Here is a 16,635-nt window from a genome sequence, read left to right on the forward strand (position 1 = left end):
AAAAGTCAGAGTTTGCTTATTTGAAATAGACATTTGGCTAATGGATTTGTTTCTCTCAGAACGTTGAGTGTCTTTGGATCTCTCTTCCTGAAAAGCAGGGGAAGCAGAGACCTTGAACATTGTAAGGCAGAGATAAATAAGATTCTTGTTAAGCAAGGGTTGGAGGTTAACCAGGCTAGGCAGGAATATGGATTTGAGATTACAATCAGATCAGCTATGACCTTACTGAACGGTGGAGCAGACATGATGAACTGAATGGCCTGGATCATGTCAGTAAAGAGGAAATAAACTGCTGCCTCAGGAAAGCAGCCAACATAATCAAAAACCCCTCCCACTCCCACTATACTCTCTTCCATCGGACAGAAAATACAAAAGTTTGAAAACATGTACCAACACACTTAAGAACAGATTCTTGCTGTTATCAGACTTATGAACGGACTTCTCATATATTAGAGTTGATGTTTCTCTGCACCTTCTCTGCAGCTGTACCACTATATTCTGCACTCTGATCTATTAGGAGAAAGTGAGGACTACAGATGCTGGAGATCAGAGCTTAAAAATGTGTTGCTGGAAAAGCGCAGCAGGTCAGGCAGCATCAAAGGAGAAGGAGAATCGAGAAGGAAACCTGAAGAAGGGCTTATGCCCGAAATGTCGATTCTGATCTATTACCCTGATGTACTTACGGAAGTATGATTTGTCTGAATAGCACAGAAAACAACAGTTTTCACTGTATCTCAGTACGTGACAATAATAAATCAAATCAAAACAATTGCATGCTGTTTGCTGGTTACAGTATATCCACATCACAAGTTACCTCCACAAAGAATGATGATAAATTGATTAAACTTGGTTTAACAAAATCATATTGACTTTTCCTGATCACCTTGAATTTATTGAAGTGTCCCATTCTTAGTTCCTTAATAATAGTGTCTAAAGGGCAGCACTGGGCACAGTGATTAGCACTGCTGCTTCACAGTGCCAGGGACCCAGGTTCAATTCCAGCTTTGGGTCTGTAGGGAGACTGTCTATTTGTGTGGAGTTTGCATGTTGTCTCCATGTCTGCGCGGGTTTCCAAAGATGTGCAGGTTGGGGGATTGAACATGCTTAATTGTCTGTAGTGTCCAGGAATGCAGGCTAGGTGGACGAGCCATGGTAAATGTGGGGTTACAGGGCAAGACGAGGGGACTGGGTTTGGGTAGGACACTGGAAGGAGGATCAGTACAGAATTGAGGAGCCAAATGGCCTCTAGCTGCACTGTAGGGATTCTATTACTGCAGTCCTTATTACTCCTCTATATTGAGTGGTTTTCTGTGCAATGATGCCATGGTCACTTAGCTCATCCAGTCTGCAGCCTTCATTTTCACCTAGATAAACTGAAAGAACCTTGATTACCATAGCTCTCCAGCTCAGTCTGAGAGAGCTCTGTGCACCGTACCTGACTAAAGCCACCTTTCAGTATTGATTTCCTCGCTCTGTGCACCTCCTGATTCTCATCTTGACCCAGTACTGCAAGGTCTGGCTCCGTCGTCACACCAGGGATCTGGCCTGCCTGTTCCATGTGCAAGGTCCCCAGCTCCATAGACAACCTCTGCGTAAAAACAGCAGGATTATTTTAGTTTTGAGGTGATTGAGAGTGTGCGAATCACAATACTGTGATAGTGAAGATATTTCAACCAAATGTCCGCAGAGTTTGAAACTCAAATCTTTTTACAGTCATGGAGTCAGACAGCACGGGAACCGACCTTTCGGTTGAACCACTCCATGCCACCCATAATCCCAAACTAAACTAGCCCTACGTACCTGCACTTAGTCTACATTTCTCCAAACATTTCTTATTCATGTACTTATCCAAATGCCTTTTAAATGTTGTAGCTATACCCACATCCACCACTTTCTCTGGAAGTTCATTCCACACATGACCCACCCTCTCTTCTAAAAAAAATGTGCCGCTCATGTCTTTTTTAAAATCTTTCTCCTCTCACCTTTAAAACACACTCCATATTCTTGAAACCACCCCCTCTCCCCCCCACAAATGTCAGTCTACATCTTCCTGAACTTATCCCTCCCCTCCTCATGTAACTCAAGTGTTTTCACTGAAGTCTTCTCCTTGTGGAGGACCTTTTACCACCTCTTTAAGCTAATGAAGCATTTTCCAAAGTACTGTCAACATCCTATTGTTGGACGCACAGCGGCCAAAGTGCCCACAGCCAGTCTCCACAAAAAAACAATGCAATAATGACCATCTAATCAGTTTCTGAGATATCGACTAAGGATAACTCTCTCGGCTTTTCTATCAAACTGGTTCTGCCGGATTTTTCGTATATAACATACACTGGCACAGCAAGATAGAGCCTCGATAGAATGGCTCGTCTGACAGAAACCACCTCCTTCAGTACTGTACCAGAAGTGTCACACAAGATCCTGTGCTCCAAATGTAGCACTTTTGCCTCTGAGTCGCAAGGTCCCAGGTTTAACTTCCCATTCCTGGAGGTGACCATTACTGAAACCCATTACTGAAACGGTTTGTGGAGGGACCAGTGACCTCCCAGCTCCCAATTCTTCCCTTGTTGTAGCCCAGCCGAGATAAGAGTCGCAGAGGTCTACAGCACATAAAGAGGCCATTTGGCCCACTGAGCTAACTATTCTAATCCCATCTGTCAGCATTCAGTCTGCCGCATTGAGATGTGCACTTGCCATTGCAAGTGCATATCTCAATAATTCTTAAATGTTAAGAGGATTCCTGCCTCTACTATCCTTACAGGCAGTGATTTCCAAATTCCCACCACCCTCTGGGTGAAAAAGGTTTTCTCAAATCCTCTCTAAACCTCATGCCACTCACTTTACCTTAAATCAGCCTCTCACCCCTGCACTCCATCTTTCCTGGCTCCCCACCCCTCCCACTATCACTTTAATGCTGACCCCCTCAACACTTCACACCAGCTCTGATGAAGTCATCTAGACTCAAACTTTAGTTTGTTCTCTCTCCATGGATGCTGTCTGCAACACTGATTTCCAGCATTCTTTTGTTTTCAGTTCAGATTCCAACATCTGCAGTAAATTGCTCTTATATCTATGTCCCCTGGTCATTGATCCCTCCAGCAAGGGGGAAAAAGTTCCTTCTTTTACGCATCATTTTACACATCTCCATCATGTCCCCCGCTCAGTCTCCTCCAGACACAGCATTCAAGGCCATTATGTTTGCATACTCTCAGCCACTACGTGGCAACGGACTGAGCTCCGTGCCACTGCACAGGGAGTCAAGCCTCCCTGATCAGTACCTACCTGACTGGCACTGGATCTGGATATCGACTTTCTTGCTTTGTGGACCTTGGGTTTCTCATCCGGAGTGGAGGTTGGTCTCTGCACCTCGACAGGAACTGGCGCCACCTCGTTCCCCGCCCGCCCCGTTGGCACGCTGAGCAGCTTCATTGCAAGGCTCTGAATGGAGTTCGGCGACTTGTTGATTCCGGTTAGTGTCATCTTCGCTCTGTTTGCACCCAAAGCCTTGGTGGGGGAGGTGGGGAATGTCTTAGCAGCGTGGCCTGAGGAAGGAAATAAATCATCACAATATCGGAACAGCATGGGTGCAGGTCACTCAGCCAATCGTTTTTGTGCTGGCTCGTCCGAAGAGCTGTCCTGTTCGTCCCTATCCCCTGCTCTTTCCCTTATCCAAACAATTTCATTTGTCACACATCAAAGCATTATCCCAAATCTCTTTCGAAAGGTACTAGTCACTTTACCTCCACCACCCTTTCAACCACAACATCTTGCATTTGCCCAGAGCCATCAATGCAGTGAAACATCCCAAGGTGCTTACAAAGTAAAATTTTACGCTGAAGATGTAATGTAGCAGCTTGGTCAGAGAATGGTTTTAAGAGGTGTCTTGAAAAAGGAGAGATTTAGGGGCCAGGGAGCAAATGCCATGGTCACCGATGGTAAAGTGGCTAAAGACTGTACAACTGAAGGGCAGCATTGAAGATCACAAGTTCTTCTAAACCATGACAACCTGCTCCATAAAAGAAACATGGTTTCCCTCCGTCTGTCTTGTCCCTTTGCCAATAATCTTAAATCAGTTGCCTTTAGGTGTTCAGGTACATAGCTCTTTGAAAGTTGCAGCACAGGCAGACAGAGCGATTAACAAGACATTTAGCACACTAGCCTTCATTACTCAAAATATTTACCAGGATGTTTCTGGGTTTGGAGGGTTTATGTTTTAAGGATAGGCTGGAACCTTTTTTCACTGGAGCAGAAGAGGTTGGGGGGGTGGGGGTCCTGAAATAAAATCATAAGAAGCATGGATAAGATGAATAGCCAAGGTTTTTTCCTCCAAGAGTGGGTGACTTCAAAACTAGGGTGCATATTTTTAAAAGGTGAGAGGAGAAAGACTAAAAGGGACCTGAGGAGCAAGTTTTTCAGAGAGGGTGGCTCATGTGTGGAATGAACTGCCAGAGGAAGTAGAAGGTGCCTGTACAGTCACATCATTTAAAAGATATTCAATAGGTACATGAATTGGAAAGGTTTAGAAGGACATGGGCCAAATGCAGGCAAGTGGGACGGGTTTAGTTTAGGAAACTGGTTAGCATGGCCTAAAATCATAGAACTGTACATCATGGAAACCAACCCTTCAGTCTAACACATCCATACCGACCAGATATCCTAAATTAATCGTCTCCTTTGCCCACATTTAATTCATATCCCTCTAAACCTTCCTTTTCATATACCCATCCAGATGTCTCTCTTGCCCCCCTTTCTATCCTTCCTATACAATCCATACCCTAGAACATTAAGCTGCCAGTCTTGTCCATCCCTGAGCCACGTCTCTGTAACTGCGATGATATCCCAGTGTTATCCGAGTTCATCTGACTTCCCTATTAGGCCTCTTGCATTGAAATAAATGCAGTTTAAATTTATTAATCCTACCTTGTTCTCTGTTTTGTTCCTGCATGCCCATCAGTCTCAGGCTGATCTTTTTTCTCATTAGGTCCCATTGATTCTCCTCTTACTCATTTAAATCCTCCAGAGAATCTCTAGCAAATCTCCTCATTAATATATTCGTCCCCTTCCAAATCAGGTACAATCTGTCATTTTTACCATAGAAAGGATTCCAATTATCCAAAAATGTGAATCCTTCTCCCGTGCACCAGCTTCTCAGCCACACATTCATCTGTTCTTTCTTCCTATGCCTACTCTCACTAGCTTGTGGCATTGGGAGTAACCCAGATATTACTACTCTCGAGGACCTGCCTTACTCGTATGTTCTTGCCACAGAAACTTTTCTCTTCCTACGTCATTAGTTTTAGTGTGTACAATGAGATCCTGCTTGTCCGTCTCCCCTTTAAGATTATTTTGTACCCTCTCTGAGACATCCTTGATCCTGGAATTAGGGAAGCAACACACCATTCTGCCGTCTTGTTGTCAGCTGTGTTCTCATTTGTCTGTGCCTCTGACGAGAGTCGCCTATCATCGCTTAGAACCTGACAAACCCCTTGTTACATTACCCCTTGTTACAAAACTGACTGTTAGTGCTACATTTCCCCTGACAGTCTATCAGCCCCCATATTTTCCAAAACAGCGTACTTGCTTGAAATGGGAATAGCACCACCTGCCTATCGCTCCTGCAACTGCCACCTATCACACTGCCAGCTCCTCTACATTCCTCACTGCCTCTAGCTGTCACTTCAACCTATCCATGTGATCCAAGAGGACTTGCAAGTTTCTTACTATTTAGTGCAACAAAACGTGCACCCTCTGACACGTTCCATCCCTACCAAAGATCTGCTGTCCAACATGTAACTCAGCTAAAAAGTGATCGTGCTAGCGCTGAAGTGTAGTGCTAGCTGGCCAGAGACAGGTGCTAACAAGGGAGTAGGAGTGGAAGAGGTGAGAGGCTGTTAGAGTTTAGAGTCATGGAGATGTATAGCACGGAAACAGACCCTTCGGTCCAACTTGTCCATGCCAACCAGATATCCTAACCTAATCTAGTCCCATTTGCCAGCACCTGGCCCATATCCCTCTAAACCCTTCCTATTCATATACCCATCCAGATGCCTTTTAAATGCTATCATTGTACCAGTCTCCACCACTGCCTCTGGTAGCTTATTCTATACACGCACCATACTCTGTGAGAAAAAGTTGCGACTTAGGTCCCTTTTAAATTTTTCTGCGCTCACCCTAAACCTATGCCCTCTGGTTCTGGACTCCTCCTCCCCACGGAAAAGACCTTGTCTACTTATCTTATCCGTGCCTCTCATGATTTTGTAAACCTCTATAAGGTCAACCCTCAGCCTCTGACTCTCCAGGGAAAATAGCACCAGCCTATTCAGCCTCTCCCTATAGCTCAAATCCGCCAACCCTGGCAACATCCTTGTAAATCTTTTCTGAACCCTTTCAAGTTTCACAACATCTTTCCGATAGGAAGGAGACCAGAATTGCACACAATATTCCAAAAGTGGCCTAACCAATGTCCTGTATCTCTGCAACATGACCTCGCAACTCCAATAAAGGAAAACATACCAAACACCTCCTTCACTATACTATCTACCTGCGATTATGAACCTGCACTCCAAGGTCTCTGTTCAGCAACACTCCACAGGACCTTACCGTTAAGCGTACAAGTCCTGCTAAGATTTGGTTTTCCAAAATGCACCACCTCGCATGTATCTAAATTAAATTCCATCTGCCACTCCTCAGCCCATTGGCCCATCTGATCAAGATCCCATTGTACTCTGAGGTAACGTTCTTCGCTGTTGGCTTCACCTCCAATTTTGGTGTCACCTGGAAACTTATTAAACTATACCTCCTATGTTCATAACTAAACTATTTATATAAATGACGAAAAGCAGAGGACTGAGCACCAATCCTTGTGGCGCACCACCGGTCACAGAGCTCCAGTCGGAAAAAACAACCCTCCATCATCATCCTCTGTCTTCTACCTTCAAGACAGTTCTGTACCCAAACGGCTAGTTCGCCCTATATTCCATGTTATCTAACCTTGCTCCCATGAGGAACCTTGTCAAACACCTTATTGAAGTCCATACAGATCACGTCTACTGCTCTGCCTTCATCAATTCTCTTTGCTACTTCTTCTAAAAACTCAATCAAGGTCGTGAGACATAATTTCCCATGTACAAAGCCATGTTGACTATCCCTGATCAACCCTTACCTTTCCAAATACATATAAATCCTGTCCTTCAGGATTCCCTCCAACAACTTGACCACCACTGATGTCAGGCTCACCAGTCTATAGTTCCTTGGCTTGTCCTTACCATCTTCCTTAAATAGTGCCACCATGCTCGCCAACCTCCAGTCTTCCGGCACCTCATCTGTGATTATCGATTACACAAATATCCAAGCAAGGGGCCAGCAATTACTTCTCTAGCTTCCCACAGAGTTCTAGGGTATACCTGATCACGTCCTGGGGACTTCTCCACTTTTATGCATTTCAAGCACCTCCTCCTCTGTAATACAGGCATTTTTCAAGATGTCACCATTTACCTCCCACATTCTATAATCTTCCATGTTCTTCTCCACAGTAAACATGGATGCAAAATACTTGCTTAGTATCTCCCCCATTTCCTGCAGCTCTACACATAGGCTGCCTTGCTGATCTTTGAGGGGCCCTATTCTATCCGTACTTACCCTCTTGTCTTTAGGGTATTTATGAAATCCATTTGGATTCTCCTTAATCCTATTTGCCAAAGCTATCTCATTCTCTTTTTGCCTTCCTAATTTCCTTCTTCAGTATATTTCTACTGTCTTTATACTCTAAGGATTCACTCGATCTCTGCTGTCTATACCTGACAAATGCTTCCTCCTTTTTCTTAACCAAACCCCCAATTTCTCTCATCATCCAGCATTCCCTATATCTACCAGCCTTTCCTTTCACCCTCACTGGAATATACTGTCTCTGGATTCTCATTATCTCAGTTCTGAAGGCTTCCCATTTTCCAGCCATCCCTTTACCTGCTAACATCTGTCCCCAATCAGCTTTCGAAAGTTCTTGCTGAATACCATCAAAATTGGCCTTTCTCCAATTTCGAACTTCAACTTTTAGATCTGGTCTATCCTTTTCTATCCTTTTCCATCACTATTTTAAATCTCATAGAATTATGGTCGCTGGCCCCAAAGTGCTCCCCCAATGACATCTCAGTCACCTGTCCTGCCTTATTTCCCAAGAGTAGGTCAAGTTTTGCACCTTCTCTCGTAGGTACATCCACATACCAAATCAGAACATTTTCTTATACACATTTAACAAATTCCTCCCCATCTAAACCCTTAACATTAATGGCAGTCCTAGTCTATGTTTGAAAAGTTAAAATCCCGTACCATAACCACCCTATTATTCTTACAGATAATTGAAATCTCCTTACAAATTTGTTTCTCAATTTCCAGCCATCTATTAGGGGTCTATAATACAATCCCAATTAGGTGATCATCCCTTTCTTATTTCTCAGTTCCAACCAAATATCTTCCCTGGATGCATTCCCAGGAATATCCTCCTTAAGAACAATAAAAATCCCTTATCAGAAACACCACTCGCCCTCCTTTCTTGCCCCACATTCTATCATTCCTGTAGCATTTGTATCCTGGAACATTAAGCTGCCAGTCCTGTCATTCCCTGAACCACAAATCTGTAATTGCTATGATATCCCAGTTGCATGTTCCTAACCGTGTCCTGGGTTCATTTGCCTTCCCTGTTAGGCATCTTGCACTGAAATAAATGCAGATTAATTTATCAGTCCTACCTTGTTCTCTGCTTTGTTACTATCTGCCCTGACTGTTTCACTTGTTCCTTTTCCCAACTGTACCAGTCTCAGATTGCTCTCTTTCCTCACCATCTCCCTGGGTCCCATCCCCTCCACCTTACCAGTTTAAAATCCTCCCGAGCAGCTTGAGCAAATCTCCCATGTCAGTATATTAGTCCCCTTCTAAATTCAGGTGCAATCTGTCCTTCTTATATAGGTCACTTCTACCCCAGAAGAAATTCCAATGATCTACAAATTTGAACCTTTCTTCCCTGCACCAGCTCCTATGCCATGCATTCAACTGCTCTATCCTCTTATTTCTACCTTCACTATCTCGTAACACCAGGAGTAATCAGATAGTACTACCCTTGAGGACCTCCTTTTTAAATTCCTGCCTAACTTTCTATATTCTCCCTTCAGAATGTCATCCTTGTCCTTCCTAAATTGCTAATTCCAATGTGTACAATGACCTCATGCTGGTCCCTCTCCCCTTCGAGAACATATTGCACGGTCTCCTGGCTATCCTTGATTCTGGCACCAGGGAGGCAACACATATTTCTGATTTTTTTGTTGCTGGTCGCAGAAACGTCTGTCTGTGCCTCTGACTACAGAGCCCTCTATCACAATTGATCGCTTGGAATGCAATGTACTCTCATTACGTTAGAGCCAGTCTTGATAAGAGAAACTTCACTGTTCGTGCTACTTGCCCCCGAGAATCCTACATTTTCCAAAAACAGCATACTTGTTTGAAATGGGGATAGTCACAGAAGATTCCTGCACTACCTGCCTACCCCTCCCACCTTTCCTGGAGTTCAGCTTTATCTGCAGCTTTCCCCCCCTTCCTATAACTGCCATGCATCACACCCCCTGGCTCTTGTAAATTCCTCATTGCCTGTAACTGCTGTTCCAACCAATTGGTGCGATCTGCTAGGATTTGCAACCAAAGACACTTCCTGCTGACATAATCATCAGTAACATGGAAACTCTACCTAAACTCCCATATCCGACATATCACTCTACTAAAGGCCATCTTTGCTACTTCACAATCTACACACCCAGAAAATAGAGTGGTCTTTTTACTCCAAACAACAGAGTCCCAGGCTAACTTAGTACTTAGGGTATTTATTTTTAAAATTTAACCAAGGCACAGATCTCAGTAAAACATATAATAAAAAAGAACCCATTCTACTCACTACTGTGGACTTGCAGCAAAGTTTACATGTTTAAAAAAAAATGCACTTTTCTGTTCCTGTGCTGTCAGCTCTCCTACACAGGATCCTGCAAGGTCAGCTATGAATTTTGTTGTTTGTTATTTTTTCTGGATGCACTCCAATGTCCACAGATACATGAACTCAAACAGCAAAAGCCGTAACTGTGCAGATTCTCTGCTGTGTCAGTTAGCAGTGTCGGTTTCTTTCTCTCTCTCTCCCTCACTGACCATGTGGTCGCTGCCTTTTGTCTGTCTTCGTCCTTTCAAAAGCGTCGTTGTTTTAATCTATTTTCTCCCAAAGTTCCAAAACAATGCAACAGCACATAAAACAGTAATTGCTGCTCCTGGAATTTGAGGAAATCCCTCCAATACCTAAAATACTTCAAAAATGGATCAGCTCTGACAGCTACAGTTTCTTTTTCTCATCCGCCAACTTGGATTACCCAGAATTCTCAGGTAGGACCAAAGGGTCTGTTTTCGTGCTCTATGACTCACCATCAGGGAGGGAGGGCAAATGTGTACGGGGTTTACCTGCAAGACCTTTGGCAGAAGGAGCTCCAGTTTGAGAAACTGGGCGACTAGCAGCCACAGCATCAGGTGAAGGGCACTCTGAGGCCAGGAAGGGCTCGCTCGATTTGCACTGCTGCTCACTGCTTCCCGACTCTTCCCCTAACAGGCCCGGCACCACCACAGTCTCAGGATCGGGGGTCTTCACCACAATCTCTTGGCTGGTCCCAGGGCCTGGCAGCTCCCTGCTGTTGTTCTGCAAAGTGATGTTACCCATTGTGTTTCCGCTGCCTGCCACAGGATTTGGCACCTGCCCCGTTTTCTCAGTGGACAACCCTGGCTCGTCGTCGATCCCTGCAAAATAAAAACCACATGATGTCTATTTCCCAGGGTACATTCCTCTCATCGCATGCTCAACTGTGTCACAGAGCTTGAGAACATCCAAGGTGTACATCCTGGTTCTACAGACAATCCCCAAGTCATGAATGACTTCCGTTCTGGAGTATGCTCATAAGTCAATTTGTACGCAAGTCTGAACACAATACAAGATAAAATAACCCTTCATAAGTATGAGAAAATCTTTGTGCATTGGCTTTTTAAAATTAATATTAATATCGGATCTCGTTCACAACTATGAGCATTCATTAATCGGGGAACGTCTGGATAAGAAAGCACTGCTGATCAGCTAAATGCACATCAACAAGTTTCGTGATCTTCTTTCAATTTCAGATTTATTAATGGTTGGTATTTCAACCACTGTTCCTAGGGTACCTTCCTGGGCAGTTGGATTGCCAGCCTGCACTGACACAGCACCATTACTGAATTGTTCAAAAGTGCAAAAGGTGTCAAAGGGTATGGGGAGAAAGCAGAAACAGGGCACTGATTTGGACAATTAGCCATGAGTATAGTCAATGGCAGAGCAGACTCGAAGGGCCAAATGGCCTACTCCTATTCCTATTTTCTTCTAATTACAAAACATTAGAAAGCATTTACAAGTCAAAGAGGCTGGTCAGCCTAACTGGTTTGTGCAGCTGTTCATGTTCCACACAAGATTCCTTCCACACTAATTAATCTCATTCCATCAATATATCTATCAATTCCTTTCTCCCTCAAGTGTTTATCCCACTTCTCTTTAAATGCATACTATGCACCTCAACCAATCCCTACAGTTGTGCGTTGCACACTCAGCCCACGCTGTAGGTTCTCCTGAATTGACTAGTGGATTTATTAGTGACTAGCTTACACTTATGTCTCCTAGTTTTCGTCTTCTCCGTACGTGGAAACTATCTTCCCAAATCTACCCAGATGAACATTTCCATAGTTTTAAAGCCCTCCATCAGGTCATTCTTCCCTTTCTGTCCTGGACAACAGGCTTGTTCAATCCTTCCCAACCTTTCCATAGTATAACATCTCAGTTTATGTGTATGCTTGTCTATTCATGAGTGACAGAAACATGGTTCCACAGCTTTTCAACAATATATAAAATAAAGATGACAAAAATGATCACAAAATACAAGGCCAGATGACAAAAAGCTTGGTAAATGATGCAGGCTTAAAGAATAAAAGACAAGGAGAAAGGAAATTTGAGTGTGTTAGGAGGGCAGTTCCAGAGCTCAGGCCTGGGCAGCTAAAGGCATAACCACTAATAATGCAGCAATTATAATTAGAGGAGGCAGAGATGGAGCAGCCAGTTTGAACTTCTGGCTGAAGATGAGTGCAAATGCTTCAGCTTTATCTTTTGCACTGATGCACTTTCCCAACACTGAACACATAGGCAGCATAGCGGTTCAGCAATTCGCACCAATGCTGCACAGTGCCAGGATCCGGGTTCGATTCCAACTTCGGGCAACTGCCTGCGTGGAGTTTGCACATTCTCCCGGTGTCTGTATGGGTTTCCTCCGGGTGCTCTGGTTTCTTGCCATAGTCCAGAGATGTGTAGGTTAGGTGGACTGGCCATGCAAATTGCTCAGTGTCCAAGAATGTGCAGGCTAGGGATCAGCCATGGGAATTGTGGGGTTACAGGGATAGAGTAGGGTCTGGGTGGGTTGGGACTCGGTGGGCTGAATAGCATGCTTCCACACTATCAGGATCCTATGATTCTAAGGTGGGGATATTTGTGGAACTTCCTCATCCTGAAAGTCATTAATTGTCTGCTACAATTCTTAACGAGATATGGCAGGACTGGAGATTTCAGATCTGATTCCATTTGTTGTAGGTTCACTTAGCTGCCTTTCACATGTTGCTTCTGCTTTTTAGCAGTCCCTTGCTCCTGCCTTTGAATCTCCCCACTTCCTTTCTCACTAGACCTCATCCCTTCCACAGACCTCCCACCTTCATTCTCTCCTCAGACTGACCAGAGCACCACTCGCTACTCTCACCACATTCCTTAGACCTCACTCCTACCTCAGATCCCTGCCCCCAAAGCCTGTCATCCCAACCTTATCTGAAAAGGCACAGCTACTGACTGAAGAAACCACATCAACAGCATGACCCAAACCTAGGTCTCTCTCCTGCTACTTGACATTAGATAGGTTGCCGCCGCATGCAGAGTCACCCAGCTTCCATCCAATCTCACTGACTTTTCATTTTCCCATATTAAATCACATCCGCTATCTATCTCTCAGCCCTTTGACCTGACTAGGAAGAGAACAAAAGGTCCCAAGACATCACTCAGAAAGGAGTTCTCTCCTTACCATTGTACTGGCCAGCGACCCTAACCACCATGAGGACCCCCAAAAGCAAATTATTGTGTCCTCCCTCTCTCTGCCGTATTGCTGTGTCCTTTGCTGACAGAACAACAGTTCGTTTTGAATCCATAATCTTACCTTGGACGAGTTCACAGCTGGGGCTTGTGTCCAGCACCAGGAGCTCTGGTTCTACTGCAGCTTCAACCGGGCTGTTAGCCACAACCTGTGAAAAGGAAAGCAAAACAACTCAGGACGTTCCAAGAGAAATACATCGATTCGATGGTCCTACCTCAACATGTCCGACAGATCCCTACCACCACGTCTCACAGCAAAACAGGAAGCGTCCTATGGAGTTGAGGAGTTGGCACTTTAGAAGAATGCCAACCCTCTCTCTTTCTCCGAGGCTTTTTTATTTTCGCCCCAAAAAGAAATCTCCATCCTTTTGCATTTCACACTTCCCTGCTTTCCATCGGAAGAGTGTCACAGAGTGCTGAGACTGAGGCACAAGGCAAGGAACAGTACGGAGAGGGAAGCCATCAAAGCTGTTGATCCGACTCACCATACCGTCAAGGAGAAACAGCGCCTTCTGTTTTGAGCTAAGGCCTGTCGTAGACCATCAGACACGGTGAAAAGTTTACAACACAAGCTGAGGAGCAGCAGGTGCTCGACCATTAGCTTCACTGACAATAAAAAAGTGTTGCTTTCAATCGATTTCTCAATTGTGGGATTGTAACAAAAGGGGTATTTACAGCACAGGAAAAGATCGATCAGTCCATCTAGTTGAGAGTCCACATGACCCTCTTCAACCCATCCTATCACTGCATCTGTTACAAAGTCAAAAACACGTACGTTTGTTTTAAAATACAAAGTATTTTCTGAATTTTGAAGTAAACTTAAAAGTGCAGGCTCAAGGAAAGGCTGGGAGACGAGCTGTTCCAAAATAAATACATGCAGCAAATAGCTGTTAAATGGATACTTGAGTTTTGGTTGCTGTTTTGACAACAATTTGAATTTAACTACTCAGTTTAAATTATGGCCAGAATACTAAACCCAATCGTGTTTGAATTTATTATCTTAACACCTGGAAATCAATCAAATTATAGGAATTTAATGTGTCATGGGGGACATTAAACATGCGGGTATTTAGAAAATTGGTCAGACACCAGCTGCCATTGGAGAGAGAACAGTCATTGGTAAAAAACAATGACTGCAGATGCTGGAAACCAGATTCTGGATTAGTGGTGCTGGAAAAGCACAGCAGTTCAGGCAGCATCCGAGAAGCAGCAAAATCGATGTTTCGGGCAATATTCCTGATGAAGGGCTTTTGCCCGAAACATCGATTTTGCTGCTTCTCGGATGCTGCCTGAACTGCTGTGCTTTTCCAGCACCAATAATCCAACAACTGCCATTGATCAAAGCAGGAGAGCTAACTGCCCATCTAACATCCTGCTTTCAAAGAAATTAGAAAACACTTTCTATCAAAAGGTGCCTTTGCATGTCAACCCTACTCACAGTAAAAAAAATTAGACCCAGGGAGATCAGCAGCCAGAAGACTTAAGACAGCAGAAAATCAGAGACTGTGTGGTCTTGAGATTAAGTTACTGTAATGTTTAATATGTGTGTAATTGGAACAGCATACTTTGTTTTACAAAGTGGGGTCAGATAGTAAGTAATTAAGAAAAGTGGGGGGGGGCTTGAATTTGTGAATAGTTGTTGTTTAGTGTTCACTAAAAGCATTAAGAAAATAAATTGCTATTTTTATTTAAATAGTGGAATTTAGGAGTTCTCTGTCACTCATTTTAACAGATTACAAGGCAAGGCCAGCTTTTTTGGGTGTTTGGTTTAATTAAACAGAGGGATTCGACTTCCGTATAGTAACACATCCTTCTTTTCCTTCGTCATGCGGTCATCCAGTTTTCCCTTAAAAGGCAGCTACGATAGTTCTCAATTGCTCTCCAGGGTAGTGAGTCCCACATTCTACCACATACTGCTCAAAAAACCTGCTTCCTGAATTCACAATTGGAATTTTTAAATGTGTAGGTGCTGGTGTTGGACTGGGGTAGACAAAGTCAAAAGTCATACAACACCAGGTTATCAACAACAGGCTGATTTAAAATCACAAGCTTGCGAAGCACTGCTCTTTCATCAGTTTCCTGATGAAGGAGAAATGCTCCAAAAGCTTGTGGTTTTGAATAAACCTGGTTGGATTATAACCTGTGTCATTTGACTTCTGGATGTATTAGTAACTGTCTTATATGTATGGCCCCTAGTTCTGAACTGAAAAGATAAGTTATGCTAAACAAGTATCGAACCCTGGTTACACCACACTTAAGAGTACTATATGCAGTTCTGGTACTTTATCATAAAAAGAGTGTAGTAAGTACTGGAGAAAAGGCAGAGATTATTAAAGAATGGAAACAGAATTGTGTGGGCACATGTCAGGAAAGGATATGCTAGAGGGTGACCCAACAGAAGCCTTTGAAAGGATGATTAGTTTTGATTGAGTCAACAAGGATACTGGCAGATTTGGTTTCACTTAACCAACACCATCTGGCTGGACATAGAATTAAAGTTTTGCAGAATGGAAAGAAGGCCCTTTGGCTCACGATGTCAGTGCTAGTAATCAAACATCCATCTACTCTAATCCCATTTTTGAACGTATTGCCTGCGGACTTGTGTGTTATGGCATTTCTAGTATTCATATAAGTACTTCTAAAATGTCTTAACACATCTTGCCTCTACCATACTTTTAAGCAGCGAGTTCCAGATACCCACAATCCTGTGAGTAAAGAAGGATTTCCTCAAATCCCCTTTAAATGTCTTGCTTTTATTGCCCCTTGGTTTTTAGCCCCTCAAAAGGGGCAACATTTCTCCCCATCTACTGCATGTCTCTCATAACTTTGTTTACCTCAATCAAATTCCTTCTCAGCTTTCTCTGCCTTAGGAGAATTTGAGGACTGCAGATGCTGGAGAGTCAGAGTCGAAAACCGTGGCACTGAAAAAAAGCACAGCAGGTCAGGCACCATCTGAGGAGCAAGAGAGTCGACATTTTGGGCATTAGCCCTTCATTGGGAATTAGCCTTCATCATTCCTGATGAAGGGCTAATGCCCAAAATGTTTACTCTCCTGCTCCTTGGATGATGTCTAACCTGCTGTGTTTTTCCAGCACTATACGTTTTGACTATTTTGCTGCTTTAAGGAAAACAAGCCCAGCTTATCTCTTCATAGCTGAATCACACAATCCAAGCAACTTCCTGCACCCTCTCTAGGGCAATAACATCCTTCCTTTGGTGCGACAACAGAACTAAAAACTGAAAAAAAGCTGTGGCCGAACAAACAGTCCCATCATAACCTCCTTGCTCTTGTATTCAATACCACTTTAATCGCCCTACACTGCTACCTTTATGGATTATGGACATGCACACCAAGGTCCTTCTGATCTGCTGTACTTCCCAGGCTCCTACCATCCAATGTGAACACCCTTATT

General features: G+C 43.8%; 1 protein-coding gene across 1 annotated transcript in view; it reads right to left on the reverse strand.

Annotated features, from left to right (window-relative positions):
* LOC122541532 (histone-lysine N-methyltransferase EHMT2-like) overlaps positions 1-16,635 on the reverse strand; it is an 87,505-nt gene that overhangs the window by 68,050 nt on the left and 2,820 nt on the right. The window contains exons 2-5 of the mRNA XM_043678360.1: positions 13,287-13,371; positions 10,486-10,815; positions 3,283-3,542; positions 1,436-1,588 (exon numbers count right to left, since the gene is read on the reverse strand). Coding sequence (XP_043534295.1) covers positions 1,436-1,588; positions 3,283-3,542; positions 10,486-10,815; positions 13,287-13,371 — 828 coding nt within the window. The remainder of the gene's footprint in view (positions 1-1,435; positions 1,589-3,282; positions 3,543-10,485; positions 10,816-13,286; positions 13,372-16,635) is intronic.

This window comes from Chiloscyllium plagiosum, chromosome 37, assembly GCF_004010195.1.
Source record: "Chiloscyllium plagiosum isolate BGI_BamShark_2017 chromosome 37, ASM401019v2, whole genome shotgun sequence".
NCBI classification, from domain to species: Eukaryota; Metazoa; Chordata; class Chondrichthyes; order Orectolobiformes; family Hemiscylliidae; genus Chiloscyllium; species Chiloscyllium plagiosum.